We start from the raw sequence: 24,163 nt of genomic DNA on the forward strand, positions 1-24,163 counted from the left end.
TAATTGACCATGCACTGGAAAGATATGTATCCAGTAGAACAGTTAATAATGGGAGGATCCTCTGTGGTATACAGTCACTGTGAAGAAACTTCTAAAGAAGCAGAGATTACTGCATACTAGGTGTAAAACAAAGCATAGGATAGACAGATGCTGTATGAAATGTGTTTATCTGTCAAGAGAGTAATGCATGAAGGTTCAGTGATTACCATAGCATAATATTGTGAAGTGATCTTTCACAGAACCCAAAGAAATTCTGGTCGTATGGAAAGGCTGTTGGAGGCACCAAAGTTAAGTGTCTAGTCTATAGTGAATGAAGCAGGAACTGAAATTTAGGGTAGCAAACAAAAAACTGAAATTCTTAACTCAATTGTAGATTGTCCCTTTGCAAAAGAAAACTCAAGAGAATCGCCCCAATTGAATCCTTGTACCACTGGAGAAATGAGTGCAATAAGTATTAGTATCAATGCTTTCCCCCCATGAACCATGGACCTTGCCGTTGGTGGAGAGGCTTGCATGCTCAGCGACACAGATAGCCGTACCATTGGTCCAACCACAATGGAGGGGTATCTGTTAAGAGGCCAGACAAACATATGGTTCCTGAAGAGGGGCAGCTGCCTCTTCAGTAGTTGCAGGGGCAACAGTGTGGATGATTGACTGATCTGGCCTTGTGACACTAACCAAAATGGCCTTGCTGTGCTCATACTGCAAATGGCTGAAATCAAGGGGAAACTACAGCCGTAATTTTTCCCGAGGGCATGCGGCTTTACTGTATAGTTAAACGATGATGGCGTCCTCTTGGGTAAAATATTCTGGAGGTAAAATAGTTCTCCACTTGGATCTCCAGGCGGGCACTACTCAGGAGGACGTTGTTATCAGGAGGAAGAAAACTGGCGTTTTATGGGTCGGAGTGTGGAATGTGAGATCCCTTAATCGGGTTGGTAGGTTAGAAAATTTATAAAGGGGAATGGCTTGGTTAAAGTTAGATATAGTGGGGAAATTAGTGAAGTTCGGTGGCAGGAGGTACACGACTTCTATTCAGGTGAATACAAGGTTATAAATACAAAATAAAATAGGGGTAATGCAGAAGAGGGTTTAATAACGAATAAAAAAAATAGGACTGCGAGTAAGCTACTGCAAACAGCAGTAGCCAAGATAGACACAAAGCCCACACCTACCACCATAGTACAAGTTTATATGCCAACTAGCTCTGCAGATGATGAAGAGATTGAAGAAATTTGTGATGAGATAAACGAAATTATTCAGATAGTGAAAGGAGACGAAAATTTAATAATCATGGGGGACTGGAATTCAACTGTAGAAAAAGGAAGAGAAAGAAAAGTAGTAGGAGATTATGGAGTGGGGGTAAGAATGAAAGAGAAAGCCGCCTGGTAGAATTTTGCACAGAGAATAACTTAATCATAGCTAAAACTTGGTTTAAGAATCATCTGTTGGTTATGAACTATAGATTAAAACTGCAAAAACATGGGAATTTAAAGAGAGTGGACTTGGATAAAACAAAAGAACCAGAGGTTGTAGAGAGTTTCAGAGAAAGCATTAAGGAATAATTGACAAGAACGGGGGGAAAGAAATGCAGTCGAAGAAGAATGGGTAGCTTTGAGAGATGAAATAGTGAAGGCAGGAGAGGATCAAAGAGGTAAAAAGATGAGGGCTAGTAGTAATCCTTGGGTAACAGAATAGGTATTGAATTTAATTGATGAAAGGAGAAAATATAAAAATGAAGCAGGCAAAAAGGAATGCAAATGTCTCAAAAATGAGATCGACAGGAAGTGCAAAATTGCTATGCAGGGATGGCTAGAGGACAAATGTAAGGATGTAGAGGCATATATCACTAGGGGTAAGATAGATACAGCCTACAGGAAAATTAAGAGAGACCTTTGGAGAAAAGAGTACCACTTGTACAAATATCAAAAGCCCAGACGGAAAACCAGTTCTAAGCAAAGAAGGGAAAGCAGAAAGGTGGAAGGAGTATAGAGAGGGTCTATACAGGGGCGATGTACTTGAGGGCAATATTATGGAAATGGAAGAGGATGTAAATGAAGATGAAATGGGAGATATGATACTGTGTGAAGAATTTGACAGAGGAGTGAAAGATCTATGTTGAAACAAGGCCCTGGGAGTAGACAACATTCCATTAGAACTACTGATAGCCTTGGAAGAGTCAGCCCTGTACCACCTGGTGAGCAAGATGTATGAGACAGGTGAAATACCGTCAGACTTCAAGAAAAATATAATAATTCTAATCCCAAAGAAAGCATGTGTTGACAGGTGTGAAAATGACACAACTATCAGTGTAATAACTCGTGGCTGCAAAATACTAACACGAAGTCGATCTTGGGGAAGATATTGGAACACGTGAGGTAACACTGACCCTACGAATTATCTTAGAAGATGGATTAAGGAAAGGCAAACCTACATTTCTAGCATTTTTATACTTAGAGAAAGCTTTTGAGAATGTTGACTGAAATACTCTCTTTCAATTCCTGAAGGTGGCAGGGGTAAAATGCTATTTACAATTTGTACAGAAACCCGCTGGCAGTTATAAGAGTTGAGGGGCACGAAAGGGAAGCAGTGGTTGGGAAGGGAGTGAGACAGGGTTGTAGCCTATCCCCGATGTTACTCAATCTGTATATTGAGCAAGCAGTAAAGGAAACAAAAGAAAAATTTGGGATAGAAATGACAATCCATGGAGGAGAAATAAAAACTTTGAGGATTTCTGATGACATTGCATTTCTGTTGGAGACAGCAAAGGATCTGGAAGAGCAGAAAAAAAAGAGGATAATGGAATGTAGTCAAATTAAATAAGGTGGTGCTGATGGAATTAGATTAGGAAATGAGACACTTAAAGTAGTTAATGAATTTTGCTATTTGGGAAGCAAAATAACTGATGATGGTCAAAGTAGAGATGGTATAAAATGTAGACTGGCCATTGTAAGGAAAGTTTTGTGGAAGAAGAGAAATTTGTTTACATCAAGTATAGGTTTAAGTGTCAGGAAGTCTTTTCTGAAAGTATTTGTATGGAAGTAAAACATGGACAATAAATAGTTTAGACATGAAGAGAATAGAAGCTTTTGAAATGTGGTGTTACAGAAGAATGCTGAAAATTAGATGGGTAAATCGCATAACTAAATAGGAAGTACTGAACAGATTTCTGGAGAAGAGGAATTTGTGACACAACTTGACTAGAAGAAGGGGTCGGTTGGTAGGGCATGTTCTGAGGCATCAAGGGATCACCAATTTAGTATTGGAGGGCAGTGTGGAGGGAGACCAAGAGATGAATACACTAAGCTGATTTGAAGGATGTAGGTTGCGGTTGTTACTTGGAGGTGAAGTAGCTTGCACAGGATGGAGTAGCATGGAGAGCTGCATCACACCAGTCTCAGGACTGAAGTCGATGACGACTACAACAACAATGGTGTTGAGAAAGAGCTGGAAACACCAAAACTGATCAAAGCTCCAGATTCCATACTGAATTTGCGGCTGAGTTAGCCCTTCTTTAACTATAATGTATCATAGATCCCTCAAACAAAAAACCGTACTGATTAGTGGGGAAAAAAAAACATGGATCACACCCGTTTTCAAGAAGGGCAGTAGAAGTGATCTGCAAAACTACCATCCATCGAATTGACACCGATTTGTTGTAAAATCTTGGATTATATTCTGAGCTCAAAAGTAATTCGTTTTCTCGAACAGAATGACCTCCTCCATGCCAACCAGTATTGATTCCGAAAAAATCAGTCATGTGAAAGCAAACTCGCACATTTCTCTCATGGCATACTGAAAGCTTTGGATCAAGGCAATATTTCGAAAAGTGTGTGACTCAATACCCCACCTACACTTATTGCCAGAAGTATGATCATATGAGGTATCAAGTGAAATTTATGACTGGAATGAGTGCGTTTTGGTAGTAAGGTTGCAGCATGTTATCTTGGATGTGAAGTCATCGTCAGACGTATAAGTAACTTCGTGTGTGCTCCAGGGAAGTGTGTTAGGACCATTGCTGTTTATGTTTCTGTTAATGACACTTGCAGACAGTGTTAATAGGAACCACGGGCTTTTTGCAGATGATGCAGTTATCTATAGTGAAGTACTGTCTGAAAGAAGCTGCAAAAATATACAGTCAGATCTCAGTAAGATTTCTAAGTTGTGCCAGGTTCAAAATGATGCAAAGATTGAAAGCTTGCTTTAAATGTTCAAAAATGTAAAATTGTGCACTTCACAAAACGAAAAAACATAGTATCCTAGGACTATAATACCAGTGAGTCACTGTTAGATTGTGCCAACTGGGTTAACGTTTTGTAGGAATATGAAAGGGAATGATAACATAGGCTCAGTCATGAGTAAATCAGTTGGTAGACTTCGGTTTGTTGGTAGAATACTGAGGAAGTTTAATCAGTCTACAAAGGAGATTGCTTACAAATCACCTTTGCGATCTGGTTCTGGATTATTGCTGAAGTGTGTGGGACCTGTACCACATAGGACTGACGGGATGTAGAACGTGCACAGAGAAGGGCAGGATGAATAATCAAAGGTTTGTTTGATCTGTGGGAAAGTGCCACAGACATTCCGAATAAACTGAACTGGCAGGCTCTTGAAGATAGATGTAAACTAGCCTGAGAAAATCGACTAACAAAATTTCTCACATAGGAATTCTGAGGTCAATATTAGAATAGTTGCCGCTTGCATGGAGGTATTCAAATAATTATTCCTCCTGTGATCCATATGTGAATGGAACAGGAAGAAACCCTAATAACGGCCATGCAGTTCACAGCGGTTTGCGGAGTATAGATGCAGATATAGAATTTGGGTATATGCCTTCGCACAATCTGTAACAGTGTATCTAATGGGTCTGTGCAGCATGATTATAATCTCCTAATAATAGCACTGGCTAGCGATCAGGCACAGTTCGCGAGTTGAGTACTCTGTAATCACCACACAGACACCAGGCATCTCCTTTTTTGGGTAATAAATTCAACGCAGGTTCCCATGGGTTGCTGGAAGTTCGGATGACGCCTTCTCACAACATCATGTTGAATTTTACTTCAGCAATGGTGAGTCGTCTTCTAAGCTGGCAAGGCACAGGCAGTTGGTCCGTGGTTATTATACAATTGACCATACGGTAAAAAACTTGCTGTGGTGCGCCTGGAGGTCTTGTTAAGGTTGGGAACTTACACAGTAGTGGGCAGTACTCTTCGTCCGCAATCTGTATGACCTTGATGTCATAAGTTCTAACACTGTGATGACACCCAGTGGCCATAAGTCTGGTAATATTGTCCACAAGGCAGGTATTTGCTACGTCCAGCAGGAGCTGGTAGTAGCTAGGAAACTAGTCCCTATAATTGCCTTCAGCCACACCCACTACAATAAAATCCCATGTGAATTGACAGTGGAGTCCCAAATTCAACTCTTCATGCCATGTGCCAAATGTCACAAGTGCTGAATTATTTGCCGCAGACAAGATGAACAAAGTGGACAGTCAGCAACACCCAGTGACGTTCTGGGCAGGATACTAAGGTTGGACCTTTTGTCTGTTAACAGGACTTCTGGCCTGATACCCTGTCGGTAATGTATTGGTGCCGGGATGTAGTTGGGCAGTTGGTGGAGCCTACAACAGACCACCGTTTGCATTTGGGCAGGCACAGAGGCTAGTGTACTTTTTAGCCTGCTCTCTGAATCTTCTTTTGTACCAGCAAGTTGAGGGAGAAGCATCTTATTGCTTGTGGCTATATCCTCTGTATCAACTAAGACCTCCTTGCGACACCCGTGTGCCAGTCTCTGTGCTCAATGCATCAACTTTGGCAGACAGAGCATCATCAGCTGTGTGTGAGATGGAAGGGTCATGGATGCATCACTACCATACATTGTCAGAGCTCTAATCTGTTGGTTCAGAGCTATTACTTCTAGGATGTGGTCAGCCAGTTCCACAGTAACTTCCAGGGCATCTCTGTCTGTGACACGATTGCCTTCACTTCTGACGGCAGACAGATACTCCAAAGAGTGTGCAGGAGATTGTCAGACGCTGTTCCAATGTCCATCTTGCTGCAAAGGTGAATCAGGTACTGGGACAGTTTTTGTCACCTATTTCTTGCCTGATATGGTCTTTCTGTGACTCTGTGAATAAGCTGTCTTTAATCTTTCGTAGGCACTCTCAGCTGGTGAGCTGTGATCGTACCCTGAACATTGAAACCATAGTGCTGATCGAGCTGACTCACTATCAGTGCAAATTTAGCTGCTCCTGCTATAATTCCAGCATAGCAAAAGTTGACCTTGATCTGGGCAAACCAGTGACCTGGATTATGTGGCGAAGACTGTGGGAGACGAATCACCAGTGCGTTACAGTAGGCAATCCCATCCAGTAATCAGTATTATTGCGGGACCAGTCTTCGCAGCATTGACCACATCGGAATCGCCACTGATGGGAGTACTAGATTGTGTAGTGCCAGCCATACTTAATAAGTGCCCAGTCACATGCTGAGAATATCCTTGCACAGTTTTTTTAATGCAGAATAACAGAATGGAAAGAATCACTTGCTTTTGGCGACTTGTCAGTATGCACCAACAAAAGAACAGAATAAACATGTAGTAAATGAATTACAACTCCAAGGAGTAAGTAATAAACATTAATACAATGCTCCAAGCAACAGACACAAACCTGGCGGTTGATGCCATTAATTTGTTACCACACATTCCTTCAACACATGCCTTCCAATCATGCAACAACTGCTTCTCTGGATGGCAGGAACAGAACTAAAGTAAGTGACCACAGCAGGGAATGTGCGTAGTGATTGCTACAGGATTGTTACCTCTTCATATTCCGTTGAATCATTCTAGAGGAACGGTTTCTAAATCTTTGAATGAAGATTCTCATATGTTTTTTCTCTTCAGATATTGATGATTTTAAACATAATATGGCCTTAATATCTTGTGGGAAATGCCCTTTCTTTCTTCTTCTCCTCCTCCTCCTCCTCCTACTACTACTACTACTACTACTACTACTTTTTTTTATGTGTTTGAGATACAATCAGCAAATGTTACATGAAGGTTTGGAGGGTCTTGCAGGGGCGCATGAATCTGTCAAGAGGCCATGTAAAAGTTCTCTGCCACATTGGTAATTCTTATTCATATTCAACTGTCTCCCCGCCCCCCCTCCCCCCTGCCCCCTCCCCTCAACTTGCAAGTGGTCCATTATGCCGTCCACTTCTATACCCAGTTCGTTAAGATGCTTGACTAAAATTCACTGTCTCAGAATTTTCATGTCTTTCAGAGGTCCCCCCTCCCCCTCCCCTGTGTGTAGACACACAAGATTTAACATCACAAGAATGGCACAATTGCTAAGGAACTGAGGTGGAGGGATTTGGCTGATCTATATATAAAGTGTTCAAAATTTAGGAAGGAACATAGTGACTTCAACAATTTGGCTTGAGCCACTTGTGTGCCAGTTTTGCCAGTTAATTTAACTACTCATGGAGAGCAGGGTAGTCAAGTTTAATTCCTGTTCTTAGCACAGATAAACAAGTTTCATGTAAGGCCAGACACTTACTTTCCTCTCCAAGTCACCTATACATCACATTGTTAGTATATTAGTTTCATGTGCTGTTACATAATGATTGTTCATAGTGAAGACAGTACCTTCCTACTACACATTTATCATATGACACTGTTCTTGTTCAACATCTTAATAGAATATGAGTGATTGCATACATATTAATGAGTCTTATTTTTCAGTGAGTGGCTTTTTTTTTTCTGTAAGCAACATTTGTGTGAGAGTATATTAAACACTGATAAATGTGAATTCCATTCTTAGTGTGGGAGACCGTTCTTGACTTCTTGAGCTGTTTCTGTAACTGATCATAGTCTTCTCCTGTCATGTGTTTTATCCTAAATATTGTGTTTGCAGGAGATGTCCTGAATAATTATGTATGTTTTCCATGTGCTTTTGCAGGCAGCTAGCAAGTCTGACTACTCTGAAAGTGCAGAAGTCGGAAGTGAAAGTAAAAAGAGAAAGGCCCAGGACGAGGCAGGATCACAAGACAAAGTGGCAAAAATACTATCATCAGACATTGCACAGTTCGCTTTCAAGAAGTCATAATGGTTTCTCATAGCACATTTTTTTTAATCATTCTGTATATATCTTGAAATGTCCTTGTATCAGGGATGTTTACTGCCCGCTCTTTCGACACTGTTGAATCAACAGATTTTTCATATTTCACTTGAAAAGAGGACATTGATGAACTTTTGTACCAAGATATTTTTTATGTGGAGAAAGAATGAAAGCGACATTTGAGGAAATTAATTGTAGTTTCTATCATGAGAACAAAAATGCTAACAGTATGGCAGTATAATGTGTCTTTAGTAATATTGTAGACAGTTTTATCCCCAGTTTCATGAAATTTAAAGTTGCTTTAAAGCACAGATTTATGTCTCTAGAAAATTAAAATTTTAAGAGTTAAATATGGGAGACTGGCACTTCCTTATAATGCTTTACAGCACTTGACTGATCTTCACAAGACATACTGTATGACAGTGAGCACCGTGCAACAATGAAGGTTTCTAGTCATTCCTTCACATTTTGTGTTCTATAGGAAATTTTAATGTAACTATTATAATAATCTGACTTTCTTTACGTCTTTATGAGAAATTATATTAATAGCACATTTGTACTGTTGGGAATGTTATCAATAAAGGTGAAAGTAGATAAAAAAATTAGTAGCCCTCAGGCAATAATCTACTGCAGGAAAGCCCAAGTTTCTATTTTCAGAACGTGCACCTCATAAATTTATATAAACGGTCACATAAGTATTTTACTTCTCTAATGTTGGAAAATACAGGATGGAATGTCAATATTATGAAAAGGATAGTTGCTACTCTCTCCGTATAGCAGAGATGCTAGTCACAGATGGACACAACAAAAAGACTGTCAGAATGTAAGCTTTCGGCCAACAATGCTACATCACACACACACACACACACACACACAGAGAGAGAGAGAGAGAGAGAGAGAGAGAGAGAGAGAGAGAGAGAGAGAGAGAGAGTGTGTGTGTGTGTGTGTGTTTTTTACCAATGAAGGCCTTGTTGGCTGAAAGCTTACTTTCTTACAGTTATTTTTTTTTTAGTTTAATTTTATATTATTTTTTATTTTTTTAATCTAGCATATCCACTGTATGATAAGTAGCAACTATCCTTTTCATAATATTGACACTACTTGTCTGACATGTTACATAAAGAATTTAGAACACCAATTTCCATCAGAAGTGCCTGCAGTGCAAAATTTCATCGCCTACCAAATTCAAGTGAATACAAATCACCTGTCTGATGGAGGAGATCTCTGTCATTTACTGTGTGCATTGAGCAAAATGATGTATCTGAGTTAAAAGATGATGAAGTATGCAAAGAATTTTGGTCACCTGTGAAACATGAAGTATACAGTAATGCCAAATTCCACCAAACTTAATATGGAGTGGTAATTTAAAAGACATGGAAAGAAGAAAAGTTTTATCTGTTGTACTTGTTGGCTGTAAATATGGAATGTAATTGTCAAACTTTCTATGTACTGATTATGTTACAGTGGTTCTTAATTTATATGACGCCCAATTTTGTAGTGCCTTGTTTTAATGTAACACCCTGAAAAAATTAGTTAGTGTTGCATTCAACATCTCATAAATGATTAATAAATTGTGTTTTGAGAAAAAATTTCTTTTAATATAATTTTTAATTTTAGAAGTAGGAAATTGAATTCTCTTGTATGCAAACCGTGATAAACAAATTAATGTGAAGCATCAATAAACTGTACTTACACAAATTTAATCTACAGTATGCTCCTGCTTTCTTTTCAGTGAACAGCAGTCATTTTAAAATATCAGTAATATCCTGCCACATGCATCTTCCAAACCTGACTACAAAATCTCTCAGTAGTTGGACCTTTTTTCCCTACTTGAGAGGTTTGAGCTATTTTCTTTTTATAACCACCAAAAGTTTTTGTAGTAAAATGTGTTCTTGTTCCCAAAGTAACGTGCAAAAACAAGTAGTTTGATGCTACAGTGCAAGAATGTGATTTTAATCTGTCTCGTCTCACTGTGAAGCTTTACAGTTACTGTTATTCCTGGTGTTACATCACACTGTATGCCTTTGTGCGTGATCAGTAACAATGTAGTAGCAGTGCAGTAAAGAAGTTGCTGACAATATCTTATTTCAAAATTTCTGTGAAACTGTCATAATAATATGCAACAGTATCTGTGACTGTCGCCATTTGATACTATACTGCATTTAAATTGAAAGATAAAATAGAAGTGACCAACAGTATTTCATGTATTGTAAAACATCTGTGTCCACATTAGCAACATTTTGTAGTCACTTGAGAAGCAAAATTTAAATTGTTGTTATGAACTTTGACAAACGTTACATTATGTAAAGAATGTTGTGAAAAATTGTTATTCTTGTAGGGTTTCTTTTATTAAAAAAGATACAAAGGCTAACCTTCATGACTTGTTCTGTTATTTGACCATTTCTGCACTTCTGTTCATTCTCAGAAAACAACAAGGACCACATATTCATTGTGTGTGTGTGTGTGTGTGTGTGTGTGAGAGAGAGAGAGAGAGAGAGAGAGAGATGGGGATAGAAAATTCATTATAAATCACTCATAAAGCCTTCATAACTTGTTTGTTTTATTTAACTTTCATTGGTGTCGATTAGTTTTATGCAGAGAAAATTAGTGGTTAATGAAGCTCTCATACACAGAGCAGCTTCTACAGAAAACAGAATTGACAGGAACGGACTCTTGCTATCTGTCTGTGAAGGCTCAACCAGGATTCTTACACACACACACACACACACACACACACACACACACACACGCCACAGTATTATGACCACTGACTTACTATCAATATAAATCTGTCCAGTCAAGGAATGACTGTTAGTCAGACACACATACAGTGGATGTAGTATCGATGAGCGCACTGTCCATGTGTAGAATGGGGAAGGCCCACGATCGATCCGAATTTGACCGAGGGCAGATTGAGATGGCCCAGAGGCTTGGCATGAGCATTTTGGAAACTGCAGGACTTGTCGGGTGTTTGAGGGGTGCTGTGGTGAGTGTCTTCCAAACATCATTATAGATGTCAGACATAGTAGGCTGGGTAGACTGGTAAAACAGGACAGGCAGCAAATTGTGATGGAGCTAACATCAGACTTCAATGCTAACCAGAGTACAAATGTGTCTGAAAACACAGTGCATCGAACACTCCTAACGATGGACTTCCGCAGCCAATGACCCATACCTGTGCCAATGTTGACACCACAACATCAGCAACTACACTCCTGGAAATTGAAATAAGAACACCGTGAATTCATTGTCCCAGGAAGGGGAAACTTTATTGACACATTCCTGTGGTCAGATACATCACATGATCACACTGACAGAACCACAGGCACATAGACACAGGCAACAGAACATGCACAATGTCGGCACTAGTACAGTGTATATCCACATTTCGCAGCAATGCAGGCTGCTATTCTCCCATGGAGAAGATCGTAAAGATGCTGGATGTAGTCATGTGGAACAGCTTACCATGCCATTTCCACCTGGCGCCTCAGTTGGACCAGTGTTCGTGCTGGACGTGCAGACCGCGTGAGACGACGCTTCATCCAGTCCCAAACATGCTCAATGGGGGACATATCCGGAGATCTTGCTGGCCAGGGTAGTTGACTTACACCTTCTAGAGCACGTTGGGTGGCACGGGATACATGCGGACGTGCATTGTCCTGTTGGAACAGCAAGTTCCCTTGCCGGTCTAGGAATGGTAGAACGATGGGTTCGATGACGGTTTGGATGTACCGTGCACTATTCAGTGTCCCCTCGACGATCACCAGAGGTGTACGGCCAGTGTAGGAGATCGCTCCCCACACCATGATGCCGGGTGTTGGCCCTGTGTGCCTCGGTCGTATGCAGTCCTGATTGTGGCGCTCACCTGCATGGCGCCAAACACGCATACGACCATCATTGGCACCAAGGCAGAAGCGACTCTCATCGCTGAAGACGACACGTCTCCATTCACACCTGTCGCGACACCACTGGAGGCGGGCTGCACGATGTTGGGGCGTGAGCGGAAGACGGCCTAACAGTGTGCGGGACCGTAGCCCAGCTTCATGGAGACGGTTGCAAATGGTCCTCCCTGATACCCCAGGAGCAACAGTGTCCCTAATTTGCTGGGAAGTGGCGGTGCGGTCCCCTACGGCACTGCGTAGTAGCCTACGGTCTTGGCGTGCATCCATGCGTTGCTGCGGTCCGGTCCCAGGTCGACGGGCACGTGCACCTTCCGCCGACCACTGGCGACAACATCGATGTACTGTGGAGACCTCACGCCCCACGTGTTGAGCAATTCTGCGGTACGTCCACCCGGCCTCCCGCATGCCCACTATACGCCCTCGCTCAAAGTCCGTCAACTGCACATACGGTTCACGTCCACGCTGTCGCGGCATGCTACCAGTGTTAAAGACTGCGATAGAGCTCCGTACGCCACGGCAAACTGTCTGACACTGACGGCGGCGGTGCACAAATTCTGCGCAGCTAGCGCCATTCGACGGCCAACACCGCGGTTCCTGGTGTGTCCGCTGTGCCGTGCGTGTGATTATTGCTTGTACAGCCCTCTCGCAGTGTCCAGAGCAAGTATGGTGGGTCTGACACACCGGTGTCAATGTGTTCTTTTTTCCATTTCCAGGAGTGTACAACCAAAATGAGCATGTGACCATCAGCACTGGACGTTGGCGCAGTGGCAAAGCATTGCATAGTCTGATGAATCCTGTTACTTTCTTCATCATGCCAATGAGAGGGTGCGTCCCTGTCATCTTCCACGGGAACGTCTCCTTGACACCTGTAGTGTGGGACGGAGACAAGCTGGTGGCAGCTCCATTATGCTCTGGGCAACATTCATGATGATCATGTGATGGAGTGGTTTGAGGAACACAGTGGTGACTTCCAGTTGATGTGCTGCCCCCCCCCCCCCCCCCGTGACTCACCAGTTATGAACCCGATCTCACACATCTGGGAAGTTATTGAACATGGTGTTCGAGCTCATCGCTGCCGCCTCCCCTCCCCCCCCCCCCCCCCCCCCCACCACCACACACACACACACATCTGAAATTGTTGGGAATTACGTGACTTGTTTGTGTTGTTTGTGCAATGACTTTTCAAAGCCTCATTGCTTCCATGCCACAACACATCACTGGTGTTATCTTTACCGAAGGTGGATATACCGGCTATTAGGTAGGTGGTCATAGTGTTCTGGCTGATCAGTGCATATTGTTTACAGTGACCTTCAATGATACCTTGAACATAAGACAAAGGGCCAGTAGGACCCTGTAGAATGCATGGCTCTGGATGTCATTTAACTGAAATTTGTTGAACAGGATTCATAGAAAATGTGGCCTGTCTGAATCCAAAGGTGTCATATGTTAAGCATAAAGGGAGGAGTGAAAGAAAAAGAAACCTTCACTGGAGGGAGTGCTGATCACCAGGTGTGGTCATCATGTGATGTATAATAATGTAATGTAGCAGACCAGGAAACAGTACTATGAAATTATCTAAGATAGGACTGAGGATCATCCCAATGCACTGGCTATGTATAAAACACACAGTTCATAGATAAATGATACCTTGTTCAATCTTGTGTCCATTTGGATATTGTCTTATAATTACTTTATGGTCAAACTGGTTGGTACTTGGCTTTCAAATAATTCTTGTACATACATTTACTTTCATACAAAATCGGCATGTCATCTGTTGGTGAAATCGCTTATCTAATTTGATTACTCTCAGAATGATAGGTCAATAATGTTCAATACTAAATCCAGATTTTGTAAAAATATTAACTCATAAAATGATTTAGTAATTAAAATGACATTAATATTTTTTGAAATTAATTGTTATGTCAGGAACAAAATTTTATACAGAAAAACATATTTAGCTATTATTTAAAGTATGTAAATAAAATTTCTGTTTGTTGTGAAACATTTTTTATATCTGACCATATGTAAAAGTAAATTTTTAATCATTAGTTTTATAACGTTGAAAAACTAACAATGCATGAAAAACATATCAGTTATTGTATGATGTAAATAAGCTAGTGACAGAGGTCGTCATATCTCAGTTTTGCGAGTCTTGTTCCAGTTTTTGTGTTGCTCAGTATCAGTTATAACTACTGCTGGTTTTCTAAAAGAAAGTGAAGTGGTGCTCTGAGTGACCTGCTGCCAATGTCTGATGTTTACAAATTATTGCTGTAAGAAATTACAACATAAAGATGTGGAATAATTTCAATACTATTGTACAGATCAGTATTCTGGTCATGTTTTATAAAGACTGTGAGATTGGCTGGCATGACACGTAAAAGGAAGACCAAAATTACTTCCTTTTGCTAATAGTGTCATTGATGTGTAATTTTTCCGCCTTTTAATATAAACAAAATGTAGCTTCCTGTCCCCACCTCAAAAGACTCAAAACGTTAGAGGGACACATCCATGAATGTACCCTGGAGACTCAGCACTGGTTTTAACAATGTTTCAGTTTTATTGAAGATTTTAGTACCAGTCTCTGTGGAAGTTTGTACAAAGTTACAAATTCAGTTGCTGGAGAAGTTAAAGAAGAAAAAACAACATTAGATGATGATACCCATCTGGTTATTACACTTTATTACAAAAGGACCACACAGGCAGATTTAGGCTATACTTGCCAGATACTGATATGGTTGTATAGTTATGCATTATCATTCATTGCTTTTGGCTCTTGACGATGTTCATTGAAAATGTATTCCGATAAAATCAACTGTAGTACTTTTAAAACTAACATGAATGTAAATTATTTCTCATATAGCAATGAATGTTAATATCACACTTTCCACCTATTACAGCATTAACTGTCTGCATTAATTCTGACTGTAAGATGCTATTCTAATGTTTAATTACCTGCAAAAACATGGACTTGCACTGAACATAATTTGTTGGTAACATTAATGTCAGAATCATTCAACACAATAGAGCTGTCGGCTGACACAATAGGATTGTATTCATTTAATCTTTCTTTACATGCAGAAAACAATGTCAGCTACTTCTTAAGGCTTCCCTGCAACTTCTAAGTGCTGAAATTCTAATAATAAAAATCATATCATAGTTAGTGATAGTTACCCTGCAGTAGAAGGCATCTATCTGCCCTTTTTCAAACTGCTTGAGTATGTATCATGAAACATTCATCAAACAATGTGTATATTTGCTAGAAAAGGAACTAGTGCTCAAAAGTTAGTGTGAATGCTAGCTTGCTCCATGTTTCAGTGAACATATTAAACTGCAATTCTCCTTATGAGTGGCTGTGTCAGTCAGTTCAGAGGTCATAGGATTACTACCTTCAAAAGGACTATTCCTAATAACACACTGTGGTGTTCAAAACAACCTTCAGGGTATACCATTTTATTTGAATGACAACATAATAAATGTAATGTAGATGAATGTTAGTACTTGTATTAAATACATGGCCCAGTTCAACTGACATCTGCATTTGGCAGTATTTCCTCCTCTTCTGCCATCAATCAACGTGCAGAAGCACTGTGTTTAGCTAGGCAAAGATAAGAATGCAGTCAATAGAGGCTAATTTACAATACTTTTCTCAGTTGTATGAAGACTACTAAAGCTAATGGATGTGGATCCACTTCACACAACTAAGCAATTGTCTTATGTATGTAGGACTAAGAAATAGTGACTTTTGGTTCATAATAGTCAACACCAGTAGACTTTAAATGTGAGTTCTCCAAAAATAGTGATATCAAGAAACTTTTTATATAAGTTGACAGTGAGATTTACAGGCTACAAACTGAAAAGTTTGAACAAAAAATGTATTGTGGCAACTGTTTGGAATTGCTGTCCTGATGCTATTTGAATTAAGGGAGGTACTAATTAAACGTAGAACATTTTGAGGAACTTAAAATGAAAGCATTAGTTACAGGCTGTTGAAGAAAATCATTTTTGCGCTAAGCAAATGAAAAAAAGTACAAAGAAGACTTGAAATGGTCAGTCACAGAAAAACAATGAATTGTTTATGTATGTTTTACAAGATACGTTTTGAGGTAATGCGCATGCACTTGAAAGTCGCGTGCATTAGCAGTGTGTTGTCATCCGCAAGATTGCACCACAAAAGACCAGTACTGTGAACTACCGATAAAATGTGCTATGTTCCTGCTCAGTTACCATGTTGCTACTGCTCACATACATTAGCCTTATCTTATTATGTTCAGTGTATGTTATGGTGATTGGCATTCATGCCACACTGTAATAAAGTTATACTGACATTCTTGGTTGTGTTGTGTGACCAAGTTTCAACACATTTGATAGTGAATTTGTTAAGTTTTTCATCCATTCCATGACCCCAATTAATGCTCCTGAAGACCCATTTTTTACCAAAGTGCTATTTTCATCAGGAATAAAATTACTATTTCAGGGCGTAGAGTATACATGTAAAACTGTCAACATCTGGTCAAGCTGCAAAACGAGTTTTTTTGGAGTCATGATAACATCAATAGACAATTCAAAACACTAGAATGTTAGAGATTTTCTGGAGCTCATACCTACAACTTTGTAGTCACAATGCTGGATGAATTTGAGAGAATTCCATGCAGACCCAAAAAGTGTCATTGCAAATGGAAGCAATGTTGTAAACTCACCTCAAGAGTTCGTTGTGTCTATAAGTTGTTCAGTGGAGTCTGAGGAAGATGTAGATATGATAGTGAAGACAAACTTCTGTAAGTTTCAGACAATTTCCAATTCAGTGCCAATGCAGATATTGCAATATCATTTATATCCAATTACACTCCCACTTATAATACATTTCACACACAAATGTATGCCCTAAAAGGGAATCGCGCCCTACAAGGCCTAGATGAAGAAGGAGAATACATGGCATTATACTAAGTGCATTGCAAAACCATACAAAAATGTAATTCTTTGTCGAAAGCTTCTGGATATCCATTGTCATGTGTTATGTCATGTGCAATGCACATACGAAGGGCATTTGAAAAGTTTTTTGCAAAGTCCAAGAAATGGCACCACCGGCAAGTATCAGCATCATGTTTATTTAGCAGCATCTTTGGAAAGAATGCACACCAAGTTTCAGCCATATTGGTCTATTTCTTTGTGTTTGGCATTCGTGTGAATCAAGAAAGCAGAGTTCAAAAATAATTTTGTGTGGTGGTTAAACATTACTTTATGAAAGGCAAAACGCCTCAGGAGACTAAAGAGAAGCTTGATAAGCATTACGGTGACTCTGCACCTTCAATTAGAACAATTTATAGGTGGTTTCAAAATTTTTGGAGTGGCCATATGGGCACAAGTGATGTTGAACTTTAGGGACGCCCTGTGGAGGTTACGACTCCAGAAATCATTGATAAAATCCATGATATTGTGATGGATGACAGAAGAGTTAAGGTGCATGAGATTGCTAGTGCTGTGGGCATCTCGAATGAATGGGTACATAATATTTTGCGTAAACATTTGGACATGAGAAAGCTATCCGCAGCATGCTTGACCAAAAATGGAATCATGTGAAGTGTGGCAAGGATGGTTTGCAGCTGTTCAGGAAGAATCTGCAGGACTTTAAGTGTCATTTCTTCACTGTGGATGAAACATGGATACTTCTGAGACCAAACAACAATCTAACCCAAGGGAAAATCTGCACCAAAAGAGGCGAAGACCATTGCTTCGTCCAGAAAGGTTATGGCGACTGTCTTTTGGGATTCGCAAGGAATAATCCTCATCGACTATCTGGAAAAGGGTAAAACTATTACAGGTGCATATTATTCATCGTTATTGGACTGTCTGAAAACCGAGGTGCAAGAAAAACACTGGAAATTGGACTGCAAAAAAGTCTTTTTCCATCATGACAATGCACCAGCACACACCTCTGTAGTTGTGGTCGCAAAATTATTGGAAATAGGTTCCCAACTCGTTACACATCCCCCCTATTCTCCAGACTTGGCTCCCTCGAACTACTATTTGCTCCCCAATTCGAAGAGAGATAAAGCATCTGTATGAGATCACTGTATTTCTTCCAATGAGAATTTGTAGCACATATTTTTAATATTCACTTTTTGAACACGAGGAAATTGATCAGGAGCTTAACAGTGAAAAGTGGAACATTGTACTGAACAGTACAATATGTACAAAATTTTAAGATCCAATAGAAGGCATAAATCTTTATAATAATGAAAATACTGTGATTCTCCAATGACATACTTAGCTGCAAAATCAATTTCTGACAGAGATAGTAAAACACGCCAAATGGTTGTGACACTGCTAGATCTAATGTTCCATTTATTCAATGAAATTTTGAAGCACAAATTTAAATGCATCATACTTAATCATCACTATAGAAATGGTGATCCCACAGAGTTCAGTAATTACTAACCATTTTTTGCACTTTTATCATAAAATCTGTTTCAGAAGATAATGTATTCAGCTCTCCACTACAGCTCAACTTTTGAGGAAGGAGTTTGAATTCTGGTGATGGAGGACATTTTTCCATTAGCAGAATCTGGCTAGCAGGGGGATGAGAGATGTAGATGTGCATCACTAAGCACGAGTATCCTTGCCCCAGATTTATCTGCAGTGTATTTTGGACTGGGGTTTGTTACATTGCTGTTGGTGACCTGTCTTTTGGCTGGAGATGTATCTCCTTTGAAAGCAGAGCGCTGTATGTCAATACTGTTCTCCCCCCACTCCCACTTCTTTTTATTTTCATGATTAGAATCCATTTTCTGCTCAGATTTGCATTAACATATATATATCCAATAGATAAATTAGTTCAGACGATGTAACACTATACTAAAAAGGCAGGAGAAGGAAGTGGTGTTCTACTTGGTTCTAGGATGGCGGGGGGGGGGGGGGGGGGGGTGTTGAGGAATTCAAGGTAGCTGACGAAGCAATGTGACACAAAAACACTAATGTTGTCTTAATTTTTTTATACAGGAATTTGTGTCATGGGTAACACAAAGGATAATGACTGAGTGGAAGAGAAAATTACGGGAACTGACAAACCAAGCTGAAGCCAGGAAAGGCAACAATCTGTGGTGCAGCTTGCTCCAGCCTCGTGAAAAGTATGGCACAGTCCTCACCTGTCTTTATATCAAATAGTATCCTTTGAAGTGTTTGTCTAGCGAAATGATTTACTTGTGGAACATCGCTTACACTGTACTACATTTCATCCTGTGTGTCATACACTGTCAAGCACAAAGCCTTCACCCTAACAAGAAATTACGTGTTATGATGGAAAATGAATGTAAGACAACCATTAAAATTTTTTATGGCATCAGAGATTCTCTCTAATTTGTTTAAAATCCATGCTTGTTCACACATGGGCTCCACAATACTAATAACACCTAATAATGTGTAAATTAGATCACTGAAAGTGAAAGAGCATACTTGGACAGACTACACTGTGAATTAAAAATGTACATTGAATGCACTCTCTTGAGTATTAGAGAGACTCTTATATTGAGGAGAGAACATTCCTGTTACCAGAGCAAGGGGTATAGTGAAGCATGTCACATGACTGGGATGTCGTCAGGTCTTGTACTGACCATCATTGTTACAGGCACAATCAGAATGTACACAATGTCAGTTCTTGCATGCACTGGGCTTCTCATGTGCCTCCATGTCGAAAGTCTACAATGACTATCCAAATTTTATGAAACCCACAGTTGGCAAAACCAATAGCCATGGAGTGTAATGTGTGAATGGCAGGATTCACTACCAACTGTCACAGTTTATGATAGCAGCTAGACAGGATACAGTGCATCAGATTGCTCTCCAGTTCAGTTCTCAACAGCAACAACCAGTGAGTAAATATACCATGTGGGCCACCACGTAAGACATGTGTTTCTGTTCACTGCCTGTTGTCGGGCTCACAGATTACCATGCACACATGAACATCACGATTAAACTCTTGAATCCTGGCAAAAGACTGATTGAACTGATGAGCTATGATACACATTGATGACAAGTACAGGTAGGTAGGAAACTACATAATGCGATTCATCCTTTCTGTTAACAGGGGTCTGGTGCTGGTATTCTCCTTGTGTGTGTGTGGGATTGGGGGGGGGGGGGGGCTGGACAGGGTCTCTAATTCATCTGTCATTGTCTCTCACTTCCAAACAATACAGGAACCTACTTTCTAATTACATACATGTGCTTGTTCACCTATAGCAGCCCCCTCCTTTCCTCAGCACTCTGTACACATCCAAATAGAGTCAGAATGATCTGAGGAACACTCCACAAATATTGCAGTGTATGTGTGGACAGTCCCTTCGACCTAGCTCATGCCAGTCTCCTTCAGTTCTGCGTGGCAGTTTAGTGGTTATGGATCAGGATCAGAACACTCCTTAAAACTCTGGAGTCTCATGTAGTGCATGCCATGACACATAGCTGCTGTCAGTCAGTGTGAAAGGAGGTACTTTGTGCTGTTCAGGGATGTGTTTCTACATCAGACACCCATGTGTGTAAATGGAACACAGTGCTGTGAATAAGTGACAAAATTAAGTTTTAACAAGCACAAGATGGCAACTGATATGCAGTATACAAAATTATTAAGCAGCCGTCATCTCCCTGTACTATACTCTAAGGACAGTAGCACCGATTCATGTAGTAATAGTCTTGGACTGCTAATAACATGCATGTGCCTGGTGTTTCAGACTGAGCAGCAGTACGAAAGTAGATATGACACACAGAAGTAGAGCTTAAATGTTGTGTGAAAGCATGTTATCAACACATTCCTTTTTAATAATGGTACAAATTCCATATCAATCATCGGAAGCAGCAGTGCTTGATTCTGTGTTCTACGTGTTTCCACAAGGAGTTTTTAAATCACACAATGTTCCTGTAATTGCTTCACCACAGAGTCTGAAACAAACATGCAATATGACCTTCGCTACCTATGGAATGGATGTTATGCTGCTACATACAGTATTGATATTACGACATGCATAACATTGGGAATCGCTAGAAACAAAACACTAACCACACAAAATCTTCTGTCTAATGCCTATTTCTATTTGTTCAGAACTAGGGAGCCGAGAAATGTGGAAATGTTCAACAAATAGTAGACAAGTACCTCATTACATTTAAACTGGCCATATGTGGGTACACTGCATCAAATTCCACAGAACACAATGTGTTTCTAGTTCTGAATAGGACCCAGTACATTAACAAACTGTTCTTGTTTGATCCCCCAATGGTGAATCAAGTTCACCTAACAAAATAGTCACTCTCTTAAAAGATCACACTGGTCACTGTGAAGTGCTTTTGGTACTGTAAAACTAGTACCAAGCAGTCATGTGGCCCTCCACCACTGAATTAAGTTATGACAGTGAAGTGATGCACATGTACCAGTCAGCTGTATGGAATAAGCACATTATGATGGTCCAACATGGAGATATGAAAGAGTGGCATAAAAGACACATCATGTTTTGATGTGGCTAAGAATCATGATATCCGATTTGTTAGAGTATCAACCAAGACCATCCAATATCCCAAGAAGAAATGATTTTCCATAGCCATGTAATAGCATGTAAGAACAATAGTTGTAATAAGGTCTTGACCCTCAGGGACCGAAGACAAGTGTCACACATTGTCAATGATAATATGTTTCAAATATGATAGGAATTGCTCCTGACAGTGAGGGTAGGTCCGTCTCAACTAGTTCCCGAACATTGTGAAAGGTACTGAATGCAGTCAACATCTGAAGTTTGGTACCATGCAAAAGGCCAATAATCACAGCAACACACAAGAACAGATTTATGCCAATATTAAAAACGTTTTTATTCCTAATAGTGTTACTGATGAAGTTAGCCACATGATTGCAGCTATGTTCATTATTTGGATCCTTGTCCATACTTGCAACAAACAGTTCAGTATGTGTTTTTTGATTGTCTACTATGCCAAAGCTTCTAGCAAATATTTCACTTTATATACCTGCAGTATATGTTGTGCTTTGCTGGGCAAAGAATATGACTTAATGATACCTGCTGCTGCATTAATAATACTTGAAGACATCAATAGATAAAGACAAAGGTGAAACACAAAGGAGTTATGCAAATTGGTCACAAATTGATATTCACACAGATCTCAACAGGAAAAGCAAAAACTCTAAACTTTGGCAGCTAATGGACAAATGTGTGATGCTGCAGTGCAGTTTCACCATGTAGCTGGCAAGGACAGTAAACAAGGGACATAAATTCTTTGCAAATTTCATTTGGTGTACTTAGTTGGACAGAAACTATGCCTCGCAGACAGGCATGTAGACAATATATACAGACGTCAGCATTTGAGAAAGAATGTGTAGTTGGGCTCAAAGAAGCTGGTTGGAGTAGTCAGCAAATCATTCGATATTTGAGTAGGGGTGATGCTACTGTTTGACAATGTTGGCAGGAATGAGTGAGCCATGGCCGAACACAGCAACAAGACAGAAGCAGTCGACATAGATAGATTACAGAAAAAAAGAGGACCATGCAATTGTCAGAGAGGCATTCAGAACCCTGGATTCATCATCATCATTGATCTGACACGCAACTGATGCTTCAGTGAATGTAAGGACCATTAATAAGTGGCTTGCAGAAAGGGGGGACTGAGTTCACGGCACCCCTTTGTAATCTTACCCTCCCACACATCACCATTAAATTTTTCTTAGTGTCTTCATTAGTTTCAAAAGCTTCTAGAGGTGTAAGATATACAAAGAAAAACGATTTACTTATCCTCATTTTGTCTTGTTGTTGGCTCCAGTTCTTGCATCTAGGGGTACATTCTTGTGGGTGAAATTATGATTTATAATGTTGTGGGTTCCTGATGACTAAATAACTGATGAAGATTTGCCTGTATTATTCTTGAATTTTATTCTTTGTCACATTTTCCAATATCACTTGGTTTTTACAATTTCCATTTAGTATTCTAAATTACATTGTTAGTGTCGATCATATAAATACATCTGACTCCATCAGAGGCATGCCCACTACGACTTACTTTCTGCTCTGCTCACGATATTATAAAGGGTGTACAAGCTTCCTTGACAAAAGAAGAATCATCACCAACATATAACATTATTTTATAAATGAATACAGAAATAAATTTAATAATTAGCATTAGACTGTGTAAATAATACTATGAATTTTAAGTGTGCCAGATATTTCGTAATTTCAAATATTTCCAAAAGAAGAGTAATTTTAGCTGTACATTTAGAGTATAACAAATTAATTTCTTTTCATACATTGTAGTCTGAAATATAGTACAGCGTATACAAAATCAAATGAAATTCTTTCAGTGAAACAGTCGATAATGTTCGCCTATACCAGATTCGCGATTAATCCTGATATCGGCTACTTCTATGGAAAAGGGTATCCCTTTACAAAATCCCCCTCACAAAATTTGAAAACAGGGTGTTTACAATATTTTGTGACAGACTATGAGATCTGCCAAAAAATGTACAAAATGATGTCCAGGATAGCAGATAGATGTATAGAAGTATCTGATACATAACACATTACAGACAACTTAAGAATATTATCTACTATACAAGTCATAATCTATGCATATATCAGGATATGGTTTTCAGATTTGTGTAACATACTGTCACAATACAAATAATACAAAGTCAAAACTACGACATTACACTACTAAACTATAGAAATAAATACAGAGACAATGTAAATTACTAGAATTATAAAATGTATATCAACATCCATACAATTAAACCTTCAAAATCTTCAAAAGAGAAGAGAAAAAATGTCAGAGTTTAAGTGTATGACAAGTGAGCAGACTTGAAAAACTCATGACAACAGTTACAGACCAGAAGAATATATTCAGTCATGAGGAGGAATCAATCAGCCACATATATCATAGTATTCAAGGATATGTTGACTCACGAAAGGACAAAACAATGGAAAAATATTAGGGCCTAAGTTTATGATGTGGGTATCAACTCAAGAATCCAAACCATACCGGGTACAAACTACCAAAAAATGTTTCAACACAACAAAATGAATAGAGTTCATAATCATATCAATAAGTTCAAGTCTATGCAAAGAGTAAATGCAAGAAGCATCTAGCCTCAATCAATGGTTGTACA

General features: G+C 39.5%; 1 protein-coding gene across 4 annotated transcripts in view; it reads left to right on the forward strand.

Moving 5' to 3' along the window:
• LOC126334894 (WD repeat and HMG-box DNA-binding protein 1-like) overlaps window positions 1-24,163 on the forward strand; it is a 207,963-nt gene that overhangs the window by 171,929 nt on the left and 11,871 nt on the right. For 3 of the 4 annotated variants that reach the window (XM_049997595.1, XM_049997598.1, XM_049997596.1), the window contains one exon: window positions 7,961-10,496. In XM_049997595.1, the coding sequence (XP_049853552.1) occupies window positions 7,961-8,107 (147 nt within the window). In that variant the 3' untranslated portion in view covers window positions 8,108-10,496. Of the gene's footprint in view, window positions 1-7,960; window positions 10,497-19,017; window positions 19,146-24,163 lie in introns of those variants that run through there. The other variant, XM_049997594.1, reaches the window with a different exon arrangement.

The sequence above is a fragment of the Schistocerca gregaria genome, chromosome 2 (assembly GCF_023897955.1).
Source record: "Schistocerca gregaria isolate iqSchGreg1 chromosome 2, iqSchGreg1.2, whole genome shotgun sequence".
Classification (NCBI taxonomy): Eukaryota; Metazoa; Arthropoda; class Insecta; order Orthoptera; family Acrididae; genus Schistocerca; species Schistocerca gregaria.